General features: G+C 39.3%; 1 protein-coding gene across 1 annotated transcript in view; it reads left to right on the forward strand.

The window, feature by feature from the left end:
* The window catches only part of CAMK4 (calcium/calmodulin dependent protein kinase IV), a 185,312-nt gene that overhangs the window by 112,401 nt on the left and 60,884 nt on the right, over positions 1 to 12,027 (forward strand). The window contains exon 5 of the mRNA XM_075726616.1: positions 11,686 to 11,758. Coding sequence (XP_075582731.1) covers positions 11,686 to 11,758 — 73 coding nt within the window. The remainder of the gene's footprint in view (positions 1 to 11,685; positions 11,759 to 12,027) is intronic.

Here is a 12,027-nt window from a genome sequence, read left to right on the forward strand (position 1 = left end):
TAATTTCAGCAAAAAAGTCAACTCTACTTTAACTTAATTTTAGTCAGAATAACTGCAGATTGATAAGAACAGGTTTTGTTAGACTCTTTCTTTTTTCAGCTTCAAATGATAATGTCAATCCATACATTCTCCTTGTCTGTACTTTGGCATCTTGACCACAAACTCTTCATCATATTATTAAGTGCACCAAACATTGTCTAAAAATACCATTTACAGCTGACAGTTTCTTGACTTGCTTCCATTTCAGATTTCATATAATTTCCTCTGAAATATAGATTCAAGCAGGTACTATTTTCTTTTATGGAGCGTATATTGATAAAAATATTAATTGCTTGTTCTAAAGAACTTGCCTTTTTAAGAGATGAAGGAATGATTACCTCTGATGGACAAAATTTCATGAAGCCTTCCCAGGCTTCAGGCATGCCTTCTTGTTTCTGCTTGTGGAAATTAGAAATAGATATCAAAAAGAGTCAAGGCATTAATTAATCAGCCACCAAAGTGGGGGTATTTTGTAAACTAGTGGCAGAGTAGCATCTTTTATTTGTTTCTGAGCTCTGATCTCATTATGTGGTGGCAGTCTGTCCTCTGAACAGTCCTTTGGACTCTCTATTTCACATGAGCAAGTTACAGTCACCTCACTCAGGACTGGCAAAAAAAAAAAAAGTCATCTGACTTGACTACACCAACTGTGCCCTGTTCTCTGAAATCAGAAGAAAACAAACAGGTTAGCTCTGGTAAAAGCGCTCCTTGATGTCATAATAGCTCATTTAGTGTCTCTTGTTTTCAGCTGCAGTAATGAGAAAAACCAGTAATTTAAGAATAAAGAAGTGTGCATTAATACTCATTTGTAGCCTTTCCAATGTTATTTGGTATTTCCGTCCTGTACAGAATTGTAATAATGCCTTTATACTTTTTTGTGGTCAGCGCCTTATTTTTTGTCACTGGACAGAATTACTCTTAAGTAAGTCAGTATCTACCAACTACAATATTCTCTTCAAGATGAGAGATACAAATGATTTTTTTGTAAATGTTTGTGCATAGGATGCTTATGCACTTAGAATTAGGTGAAACATCAGGCGCCAGAGGGAACACACTTGCAGCTTTATAAATGACTGAACGACTCAAGCAATGATGATGGTGCAATTATAATACTGGCTGGCTTCCTGCCACTTTCTAAATGTGAACTGATGTGACATTAAAGCTTGCCTCATTCTTAAGTCCACTGTGGAAGACTTTTCACTTAAAACATTTTAATTTGAGATGTCCTCTTGCCTTTTGTTGCTACTGCTCAAGATAACTTTGCAGGAATTGTTAGCATGGGTATGTCCCAGTTGGGACCAGCCTGTATGTTGGTAGCCCACTCTGGGAACTGGGCAAGCCTTTTGGAGGTAGGACATAACAGTGCCTGTGAAGCTCCTTAGTTTGTTAGGCATTGTTAATACCAAGACTTCTTGTGATTAGAGCATCTCTGACATACGTGTTCTCAGTTTTCTGCCACAGCCCCACCTCTGTAATATAGACACACATGGTCTGGATGCTAGACAAACTAGGGGACATACACCTGTTAAATTAAATAGAAAGCTTATTTCCTCAATTATTAACAAATTTAGCTTTCATATTTGTTTGAAATGCAGACAGATTTTAACAGCTCTGTGCAGGTGATGAGTTGAGAGATATATATACCTACAGCCTATATGTCTGTAGCCTACATATATGTATACAGGACGTCTCTGACTGACACAAGAGCTAATAATGTGTGTTCTGTGCCTTGACTCAACACCTTTCCTGAAATGACAAAATCACTTAGGTTGTGAGGGCTTTGTACATTTTCTTTCTCATTGCTTTTTCTAGGTACATTATGACGAGTATAAAGAGAAGCCAAAATGGTTTAGGAAGAAGTACTGTTATCCTAAATATTCAGAGCACCAAAATGCTTGTCCTAAATGATAACTAAGTTGATTTTTTGATGAAAGCCTGAAAAGCAAATCCTTTTCAGGTAATGTACTTCTCAGTTACATGTTGAACTTTAGCTGCTGGAGTAAGGAATGTATCACACATCCATGCACTGTAGGGGGTGCCAAGGCCACCAAGGGAGGATGGGAACAGGTGAACTTGAAATAATCCCAAACAGAATAATGATAATGTGAATACTCTTGAGAATTGTGGCATAGAGGAATATAAGCACAATGTATGTTATACAAGCAGTGCCCAGTTTCAGAATTTGATGGGCATTTGTTTCACTCTTATTGAGAAGTAACTGATATGCCAGAGTGAGCTCCGGGGCAATGTGTTCAAAATGTCATGGCAGCTACAGCTGTGCTGGTTTGGAGGTATGGAGGGCTGGAGCAGGCAGGTTGTTCACCTGAGCTCAGGTAGTATCATTCAACCATCCTGTCATGGTTTAGCCCCAGCCAGCAACTAAGCACCACGCAGCCGCTCGCTCACTCCCCCTACCCCGATGGGATGGGGGAGAGAATCGGAGGAGTAAGAGTGAGAAACACTCCTGGGTTGAGATAAGAACAGTTTAATAATTGAAATAAAGTAAAATGGTAATGATAATAATAACAATATGATAATAATAAGGATGATAATAATAATAATAATAATAATAACAACAACAACAACAACATACAAAGCAAGTGATGCACAATGCAATTGCTCACCACCACCCGCCGACCGATACCCAGACAGTTCCTGAGCCGCGATCGCTGCTCCCCGGCCAACCCCCCCAGTTTCTATACTGAGCATGACATCACATGGTATGGCATAGCCCTTTGGTCAGTTTGGATCAACTGTTCTGGCTGTGGCCCCTCCCAGTTTCTTGTGCACCTGGCGAGCATGGGAAGCTGCAAAGTCCTTGACTAGCATAAGCAGTACTTAGCAACAACTAAAATATCCGTGTGTTATCAGCATTATTCTCATCCTAAATCCAAAACACACCACTATGCCAGCTACTAGGAAGAAAATTAACTCTATCCCAGCCGAAACCAGGACACATCCTTAGGCATCCAGGGTTTGGGGTTTTGTTTCTTAAACACCTCTGTAATCTTATGTAGGCTATTCCTGTGGCTCTCCAGCCTGGTAACTGGATTCACCTTAAATATTAGGAAGAACTTTCTTTGTGCAAATTTGGCCAAAATCTGTTTGCCTTGGCCCCAGCAGTTAGAGAGAAGATGATTACTTCCTTCTTTTTAGCAAACTCCCACACAGTGGAGGACTGCAGAAGACTATATATTCACAGCCTGCGGTCTTTCATCCCCAGTTGTGTTTTCTATGTCTCAATTACTGTCCTCCGCATTCCAACGTCATTCTTATAATGTGGTGCTTTTAGCTAGGCAAAGAAATCTAATGGAAGCCTCACCAGTTCTTGGCAGGGCAGCCTCATCGGTGCCTTCAGTGCTGCTCTTTCCCCAGGCCACTGCTTCATTTGCAAGCTGCCAGTGATCCTTCCCTTTGCCCACTCCCTGTTGCTCATGAGACAGGCACTGTGAAATGCTGAAATAATTCAGTTTGTCACATTGCCTCACACAGTCAGTAACACAGAAACTTTTGTTTGAGAGACAAATTTGAGTTGCTAGTTTATGAGCACTGTGGTTTCACAACCTCTAGAAACAAAGACTATTATTTTTAAAAATGTCTACTGAAATTAAGCTCCTGAAAGATGAACCTGTCTTTTTGAAAATGATGGGCACTGAACTGTTCGTACTAATTTCACTGCAGACACCTGGGTGATAGCTACTTTTGAAGTTGTGGCCATTTATTTAGTCTTACCCAGGCTTTTAATGTATAATTCCTGATTTTCCTACAAGATTTTTCTAGTCCTGTGGGTGCTATAGAAATGCTGAGTAGGAAGTAGAAAGAAAGTTAAAGAGGGGAAAAGAAACCCTAGTATGAGACATAAGATATATGCAATCTTTCTCTAAATTCTCCTACATGCCACGTTTATCTGAAACTGCTTCTTACTTAATAATGATGGAGGGAAAATAGTTTTCCCGAATGACTGCAGTGCTGCATTTCATTTCTAAACAAAGTACTGAAGAAAAATGTCTAGTTTCTTTGACTTGGAGTCAGATCCAAACCCAGTTCTGTATTTTCCATTATCCTTCTTCAGATTATGGGCAGGCAGTTTGTCATTAGTGACAGTAACAGCTAGTCTGCACTGAATTATGAAAGTGGTTATAAAATAGGGGAGAATCAGCAAACTGAACCAGAACTCTTTTTTTTATATTTATTACTCTTCAATGCCATAGTATGGAAACTATGTAAATATTTAGAGAGAAACCTTACTTTTTAACTAAAAAAAAGCATCAAAGCAACAAGAAGTTGGCATCACCTCAGTACAGATATGAGCCAATAGATCTGTGAAGCACTCATTGAGAAAGTGTTCCTTGTGGAAACCTTTTTGCGTTGAATAGCGATGTCATTTTAGTTTCCTGTTTCTGCTAATTTTCAGTCCCATTTTACCTTGTAGAAATCTTTTAATTTCATTTTAATGAAATATAAGAATTTACATAAGAATTAAGTGAGTATGTACAGAAAAAATCTCCATGACAACCAAAGAATTTGAGATAAATTAACATTTATTACATAGAACCAAATATTTTTAAAAATTGTTAGCACATACTGGCATTGGAACAGATCTTGTATTTATATAGGCCAGTGTCTTGCCCGAGACATGTACATGATGTAGTAGGGCGCAGCCCACAAGTGAGATGTGATACAAGAGTTTTGGATAAAAGCCAGCTAGAGGCAGAATGAAAACTACCCTAAAAACAGTGATGGCTTTTTCTGATATTGCGATATTTATAAAGAATGATCTAAACAGCAAATACAGACATAGCATGAAGAAAGAAAGAGAAGTAATGTTTGGAACCAATAAAGTAATAAAAAATGCTACTGTTTTGGATGGCTAAATTGATTTAGCAGGCCTTTTGCAAGCTACATTGTATGTTTCTAGATTCACGTAATACTGGAATACAACCAACTCCACAGTGTGGAGAAACAGTATTTATAGTAGCAATATTAAATGATGGCTAAATATTGCAAAGTTTGGAGTAACTGTTTAGCTTGATTAGCATAAAACTAAGTGCACTTACCAATCTGAGGTAAGGAAAGCAAGAAACAGACTTCACCTGCTCAAATTTCGGGCAAGGTTGGAGGATGGGTAGGGTGGCCCGTGTAGGAGGGAAGGAGAAAAGTAAAGCTAAGAATAGGAGAACTAGTCAATTTAGAGTCTGTGTGGGGGGAAAGTAAGTTTGTTAAAGTGGGTAAGATTTCAAATTTTCTTGATCGCAAGGAGTCGTGAGAACAGCTTGCATTTAAAATTGCAGGAATATTTGTTCCCATACCTAAGAAAAACAAAAGAGAAAGAGACATTGGTTTCAGAGTCAGGGAGCTGGTAAAGTACCCATTTCTTGCACCATTTGGTTCCTCTTTCGTGTTGCTTCTTCCACCCCCTGGGGCTCTCAATTACAAGTTTTAGGAGTTGTTAAGAGTGCACGGCTTGCAGTGGCTCTGTGGGCTGCGCTGCCCAGGATGGGCATACAGCCCTTCCTCACTCTCAGTCGAGAGGTCTCACTGCTGGGGCAGTGGCTGGTGCTGATCGAGAATTTAAGGTATTGGCCATCTTGTATGAAAAGGTGCGTGCCATGAGTGACTGTCCCAGTCTAGCATCCTCTGGCATTGAATGAGTCCTCTGCTTGTTCGAAGTGGGTTGCTGGGTATTTCTGATTCCTTTTTTACCACTGCAGCTGTGCAAACAGCTGTTTCTCTTGCTGGATTTGGAAAGATCTGGCCATCTGTTTTGTTACTCACTGAAAAATCAAACCCGAAGCCTAGTTCTTTCCTTCTGTGATGAAATGTTCACTTGTTTGTTTTTGTAGGAGATTGATTGTTTCCACTTGATGCCTAACGTGCTTGTCATTAATCCCTAGATAAATGTGTTCCAGTCAACCGTAAAATTGTATATCAATATAATTTTAATACTGTTCTGAAAATTGATTTTAAAATGACACATCAGCATTCCCCATCTCTTTCCTCATTGATTTTCAGATGAAGTGTGTTTAGTTTAGCAGGGCTGCACCTTCCTTTTCTTTTACCAGTATTAAAGTTTCTGCAGAGCAAGTGTGGCCACTACCTACCTCCCTTTACTGTGATATCCCATTGCTTTCAGTGACTTCATACAGATGTGATGAATTAAAGCATAGTTCCAAGTCCCAAGAAGAATGTCCCAAAAGGAGTAAAATCCAGTGCATAGTCTTCCCAAATAATACTGCAGGCTGCAGAATTACGGTGAATGCTGGCAAGAATTTATGCTTCCGCTGATGTAGACTTTGATGAAGATGTGCATAATGGAAATATTATAAGCAACATAGGGAGCATTGCACTTCTGTGGTAGAGTGACACAGTGGATGTCCAGAGGCTACACTGTAAACCTTCTCCAAAACTAAAGGATTTCTATTGCCAGAAAACTTGCAGTACTCAGAACAGAAATGCTAGAAAGGTTGGATGGAAGCTGGCAAGCATTACTGCAAATTATTAGATGCTTGAACGCATACATGTTCTTGACGATCATGTGGAAGCTGCCAAATTTCAACTACCTGCTGGGTATGAGAGAGCATGGATCACAAGAAATGCATTATACCATTTCCACAGGCTTGGAACACAGGGTGGTGTTGTGCTAAGGGTGGTTTTGCTCAGTACTAAATTTTTTATAGCTCCGTTACCTGACAGCGCAAGGCTTTTCTACCTCTGAGCTTCAGCAGCAGCTGAGAGGGCATTATCATTGCTTTGGTGGGGCAGCTGTGGGCTCTGGGTCGGGCAACACAGTCCGGTGGGCTCTGCCGGGTGACAGACCCTGCAGGCAGGCAGGGGTGTACCCTGGCACCACGGGGAGCTGAGCTGTTCCCCAGGGGCATCTCCATCTCCAGCGGTAGGGGGAAGGAGGAGTGAGGAGGGGCCTTTGGCAAATACTTCCCTGCTTTTTGTAGAAAGAGGTGGATTTGTCTCAAATATGTTCACACATGCTTGGAAAGACAAGATTAAATCAGGTGGTATTTTAGGAGACCTGTAGCTTGGTGTCCATCAGTGTGTACTCTCTTAGATGTGTGTCTGGCTGTGTACAAGTGTAAAGAACTGAATTGGCATATTTCAATAAATATGTACATGCAGGCATGAAAAAATGATTCTACACAAATGTGATTAGAATATGAATCGTTTTTTTCATCAACAGTGCATTTTTGCTTGCTCTAGAATGTCACCTTTGATTTGAAGCGCTGTCTTGAATTTCCTGGATGCTTGCAACACCAAATTCAGTGTTTTTCCAAGCTGCTTTTTTTCCTTTGACTTTAAGCATTTCTGTGTCCCTCCCTCTGGATTCCCTGCTGTCTTCCTCCCAGTTTTTCTCTCCAGCACTCTTTTGGCCTACCTGGCTCTTTCATTTGCATATCAAAGAGAGTATTTAATTAGTTCCTTATTGTTACTGTTCCTGTCTTTCTGTCCTCTAAACGAAGGTTTAATCTTTCTTCATCCATGCTTTTCTTAAAGATCATTCTGTAAACTAGGTATAAATAATTGGGTTTGCTTCCATAATAACAATATAAGACAATCCTGCAGGTTTCTTTCCCATTATAGAAAAAAGGGCAATGAGTCATTGTTAATCTGAAGGCTGAAGCTGAAAAATTCTTGTAAAGAAGCTTCATTGGTCTCAGGTAGGAGTGGTGTTTTAATAAAGCAAGCGGGCACACCTACCATTTGTTTGATGTAAACTATTGCAGGGAGGATGCAAACAATAGATAGACAGGTGATCCCCCACCATTATTACAGGACCTAAACTACAGGATAATCTTTCAGTAGTCTTCCTTACTGCCTAATGGCCAGGTTTTAGTTTTAAAGCAGAGTGCCTGTAGAAATAAATCTTTATCTTTAGCAAGATGTATGTCTTCTTTCATTCATTGCTGTTACAGAAGATTAGGTTTTCAACTTGCTAGATTATTATTAATTAATAATTAGGTTTGTATTCTCAATAAGTCTGATTCTAGACTTCTGAAAAACTAGGAAGTTAATTGCATGTGACATAAGCTGAAATTGGTTTGCCAGTGCATGTTATTCACATGTAACATCAGCAGATAAGTCATGTGCATTGCGCAATAATTCTACAGTTGTTTTTTATTGCTCTCCTGAAATATGGGCCCATACTTCATTATGTTTATTTACTGTAAAGTGTAAATTCACAATGGCTTCATCTTCAGCGTCTAAGTGCTTCTTCTGTTATGTGTTTAATGTAAACAATGAAAGCAGTATCCTATCCATTCCAACATATTGTCTAAGTCAGGGCGGGGTGGTCCTCTACATGTTGTGATCAGGAGGGCAGTCTTGAGCATATCTTTGATCTCTCTCGTTTCCAGGGGTCAGGTAGTTGGCGTTTTTCTTTCTGCATTGGTCGGGCAGTGACAGGAAGCAAATAACCTCATCTTTTCTTTGATTTTGTTGAGTGGAGGAAAATACAAAGAAGTTGGCTGCATTTAAGAGATGTCTTTTTTTTTCCCCCAGGTTTATCTGTTTGAAAAAAAAAGTATACAACAAATACTGGGTTACCATACTGTAAAATTGGAAATTTTTTGGATGAGGGGAGAAATGTAAATTGAATTACAACTGTATTGCTGTGTATTTCTCTGATCTTAGTCACATACATTGGAAAATCAGAGAATTTCAAATCCTGTTAAAACCTTAAAACCTTCTGCCTGGCGCATATCTGAGGTCAGGTGCAGAAGGTCATCCTGCAGCTGTTGGACTCAAGGCATGGGCAGCGTGGCCTGTTCCCAGGGGGTGTATGCCTGAGCAATGGTGGAATTAAACCCCGCACGCTCCTGGCAGCTCAGCCTGTGTGCAGCACTTCCCCAGCAGCAGCCCCATGATGTCTGGTTTTTCCTGCGGTGCATTGTGAAATATATTCCAAAATCTATGGCTGTTTGAAAGCAGAGGGTCAAACTAGCACAGCAGACTTTTTGGTTTTATCACCTTGTGACCAAATTTGAAATTTTGTTACTATCTCCCATGCCCTACTAAAAGTTGTAAGCTTAGCAGAGTGATTATGTGAATGTCTTTAATACATGGAATCCTGTAAAACAAGGACAGTGTTTTAACATGCTGCTTGTGCCATGGTGGGAGGAGAAAGTTAGCACCCAAAATACCAGGAGGGAAGGGGGAAGGTGGGATGAGGGCAAGGTCTGTATTTTCAGAAATGCTTATGGATGCTAAAGACAGGAACTTGCTGGCTGACACTAAATACTTTATTTGAATTAAAAATTAGGAGGAAGCCAAACCAGTACATTTGGGGGGAACGAAGGCCAAGCAAAAGGGTCACTGGGGCTCAGGTTTCACCATGTAACCTACCAGAGGAGGATAATTCAGCGTGAAATAGCTAAGGAGGAATCTTACTTTCAAGCATAATGTAGCATTTTATTGTGTCATTTATATTTTTTCATAACCTCTTTCCTAAACTTGAGGCTAAAAGCCCAATATAATGTCTCATTGAGTAAACTTTACTTTGTTTTACCCTTGTGATGGTAAGTCCAAGTAAAGCTCTCCCTGATGGTTTAAACAGATGACAAAGAAGGGGAAGGGCTGGAGGTACAAAAATGCGAAGGTGGTAAAGTAGTGTATATGGGATGGTAGCTGAAGGGCTGCCAGAAAAAAAACCTTCTAGAAATAAGGCCAAATAATTATGCAGCCAAGAAATCATGGTGAAATAGAACTTCTGCTTAAAAGGGATTGCTTGCTGTTAACGATGCCACATGAATAGACTTAGTTATCTGTGAACACAATGAATGTTAAGGTAAAGTAATTGCAGCGGGTTAGGAATATCCCTGTATAGACTATTTTCTGCAGTGCCATACTTGTTACATCTGTCTCTGGTGGATTATAATCTTTGTATTGTTTCTTAATGAACTTAATCTTCTAATGAGTATGTAATAATGCTTTTCATATGTGCATTAGTCAACACCTTTCGTGTCAGCTTTTGTAAAGCTGTAAGGAGTTACATTGCAGGTAGCTCAATATGAGTCTGGTATTTTGGAGAAGTAATAAAAAGATACTGGAAAACAGGGGAAGTGGGGAGAAAGTATACCCGTCTTGCCACAAGCAGAGTCTGTTTCTGGACCCTGAGCCAGAAGGCCTTTCCAGTGATATTTTACTTCAGATGTTATAGGCTTCTTGCTGTCCTGCTTCATGGGGATTTTAGGTCATTATTTTGTAAAACTGGCTTGTGTGCTTGCAGGAGATCCTTTTATAAAATGTGTAATAGCCACCACAGGTTCTGTTTCTAGATAACATCTGTATATGTTTTCTTGGGCTTCGAAGAATGAGTATATTAAAAAATCAAAACTTCAGGTCAAAGATCTGACCTTTAAGGTAGCTCTCTGAGGGAGAATTACTCTTATTCACAAATACTGTATGTAGTTAGACACAACAGTAAAAAGACTGTTGGGTTTCTTAAATGGAGCATTAATATGTGGTAATGATAGATTCTTCTTATTATTAACTTCTCACATGTCATTGTGCAAATCTGTATCTTCTGCTGACTCTGTTTAACTGAACTGTGCATTTATATAACGTTTCATTCTGTAATGGCAGTTCTTGGAGAACACATGATGCAAATCCTGAGTCAGTCCCCAGACCCTGTGCCACTGCTGGCATTCTTCTAAAAGAGTTGCAGTAGCACAGCTGGGCTTCGGGAGGCCTACCCAGAAATCTGCATTAACAGTTGCTGCCATTTCTATGCAGGATAGCATACAACATGTTGAAATACACCACTTCAGAACATTACCTTAACACAGAAAAGTATTTTCTTTCTTAATGTTTTTATCATGGTAAGGTTCCAAGGAGATAACATTATTAAAGAAGAAAGTTGGGGTTTTGTTTGGTTTTACAAGATTGAACTGATACAAAAGCAAAGGGAAAAAGAAAACTGGATTTTCAGGATCTTCAGAACTCATAAATATTGCTGAACTCACCATAAGCTGCACATGGTCATCGCATTTACAAAATCAAGCTATTATGTGTCATCTGTACAAAATAAACATAGCATACTGGCTATTTATATTAAGAAGAAAAAAAAAACCAACTAGTTTTAGTTTTAATGCAACCGTGTTACGCTGACTACAAAGCCCCCAGTTTTCTATTGATAGGGAAAAAAAGACAATTGTTCAGCTCAATATACTTGAGGGATAATATGAAGCTAGTAAATGGTTACACCAACCCTTTCTCTTGAATAATTTAGATCTGTGTGTGCATAGCACAGTGGTTTTGTTTAATAACTAAATAAATAAATGGGGGGCAGGGGGAAGCTTAAGTTAAATATAAAAGTGAAAAAGCACTTCCTAAAGGATGCCTAGTTTTATCTGAGAGTAAATCAGATTCTCTGAATTTTAGAAAATGCCAAAACATTTCAGCTGAATGTGTATATATTATGAGCTTCTTACCTAGTTGATACTTTATCTCCAGTTTTTCATTTAACTGGGAATCAAAGGTAACCTAAATTGCAAAAAGGTTGTTTCCTATTCTTTAGGGGCACTCCAGAGTCCTGCTCATATTTAAATTTGATTGTTTTCTAGCTCATTTTTCGAAAGAAGCTTTCACCTTAATACATAATCCTGAACACAATTTCTCTTGTTTCTTTTTCTGTAGGATTGTGGAAAAGGGTTACTACAGTGAACGAGATGCTGCTGATGCTGTTAAACAAATCCTGGAGGCAGTTGCTGTGAGTATTATCTGGCATCATATGCTCAGCACCTAATCTTTCACCTATAATGGCTCAATAAATACTTATATGTGAAAGAAGCAGAGTTCACTGGAGACAGTCCACACAAGTTCCCTCCTATAATTAATTTTGTATTGATTTTTTTAAGGTAGCAGCACTTTGAAGGGCAAGCAGTGGATTTGGATGGCAGTCAGCAATACATTTAATGCTCTAAGTCATCTCTTGCCGTGGAGTGCATGCTCTGTCCAATCTCAAAAACCTGTGGAGTT

Source organism: Pelecanus crispus, chromosome Z (genome assembly GCF_030463565.1).
Source record: "Pelecanus crispus isolate bPelCri1 chromosome Z, bPelCri1.pri, whole genome shotgun sequence".
Taxonomy (NCBI): Eukaryota; Metazoa; Chordata; class Aves; order Pelecaniformes; family Pelecanidae; genus Pelecanus; species Pelecanus crispus.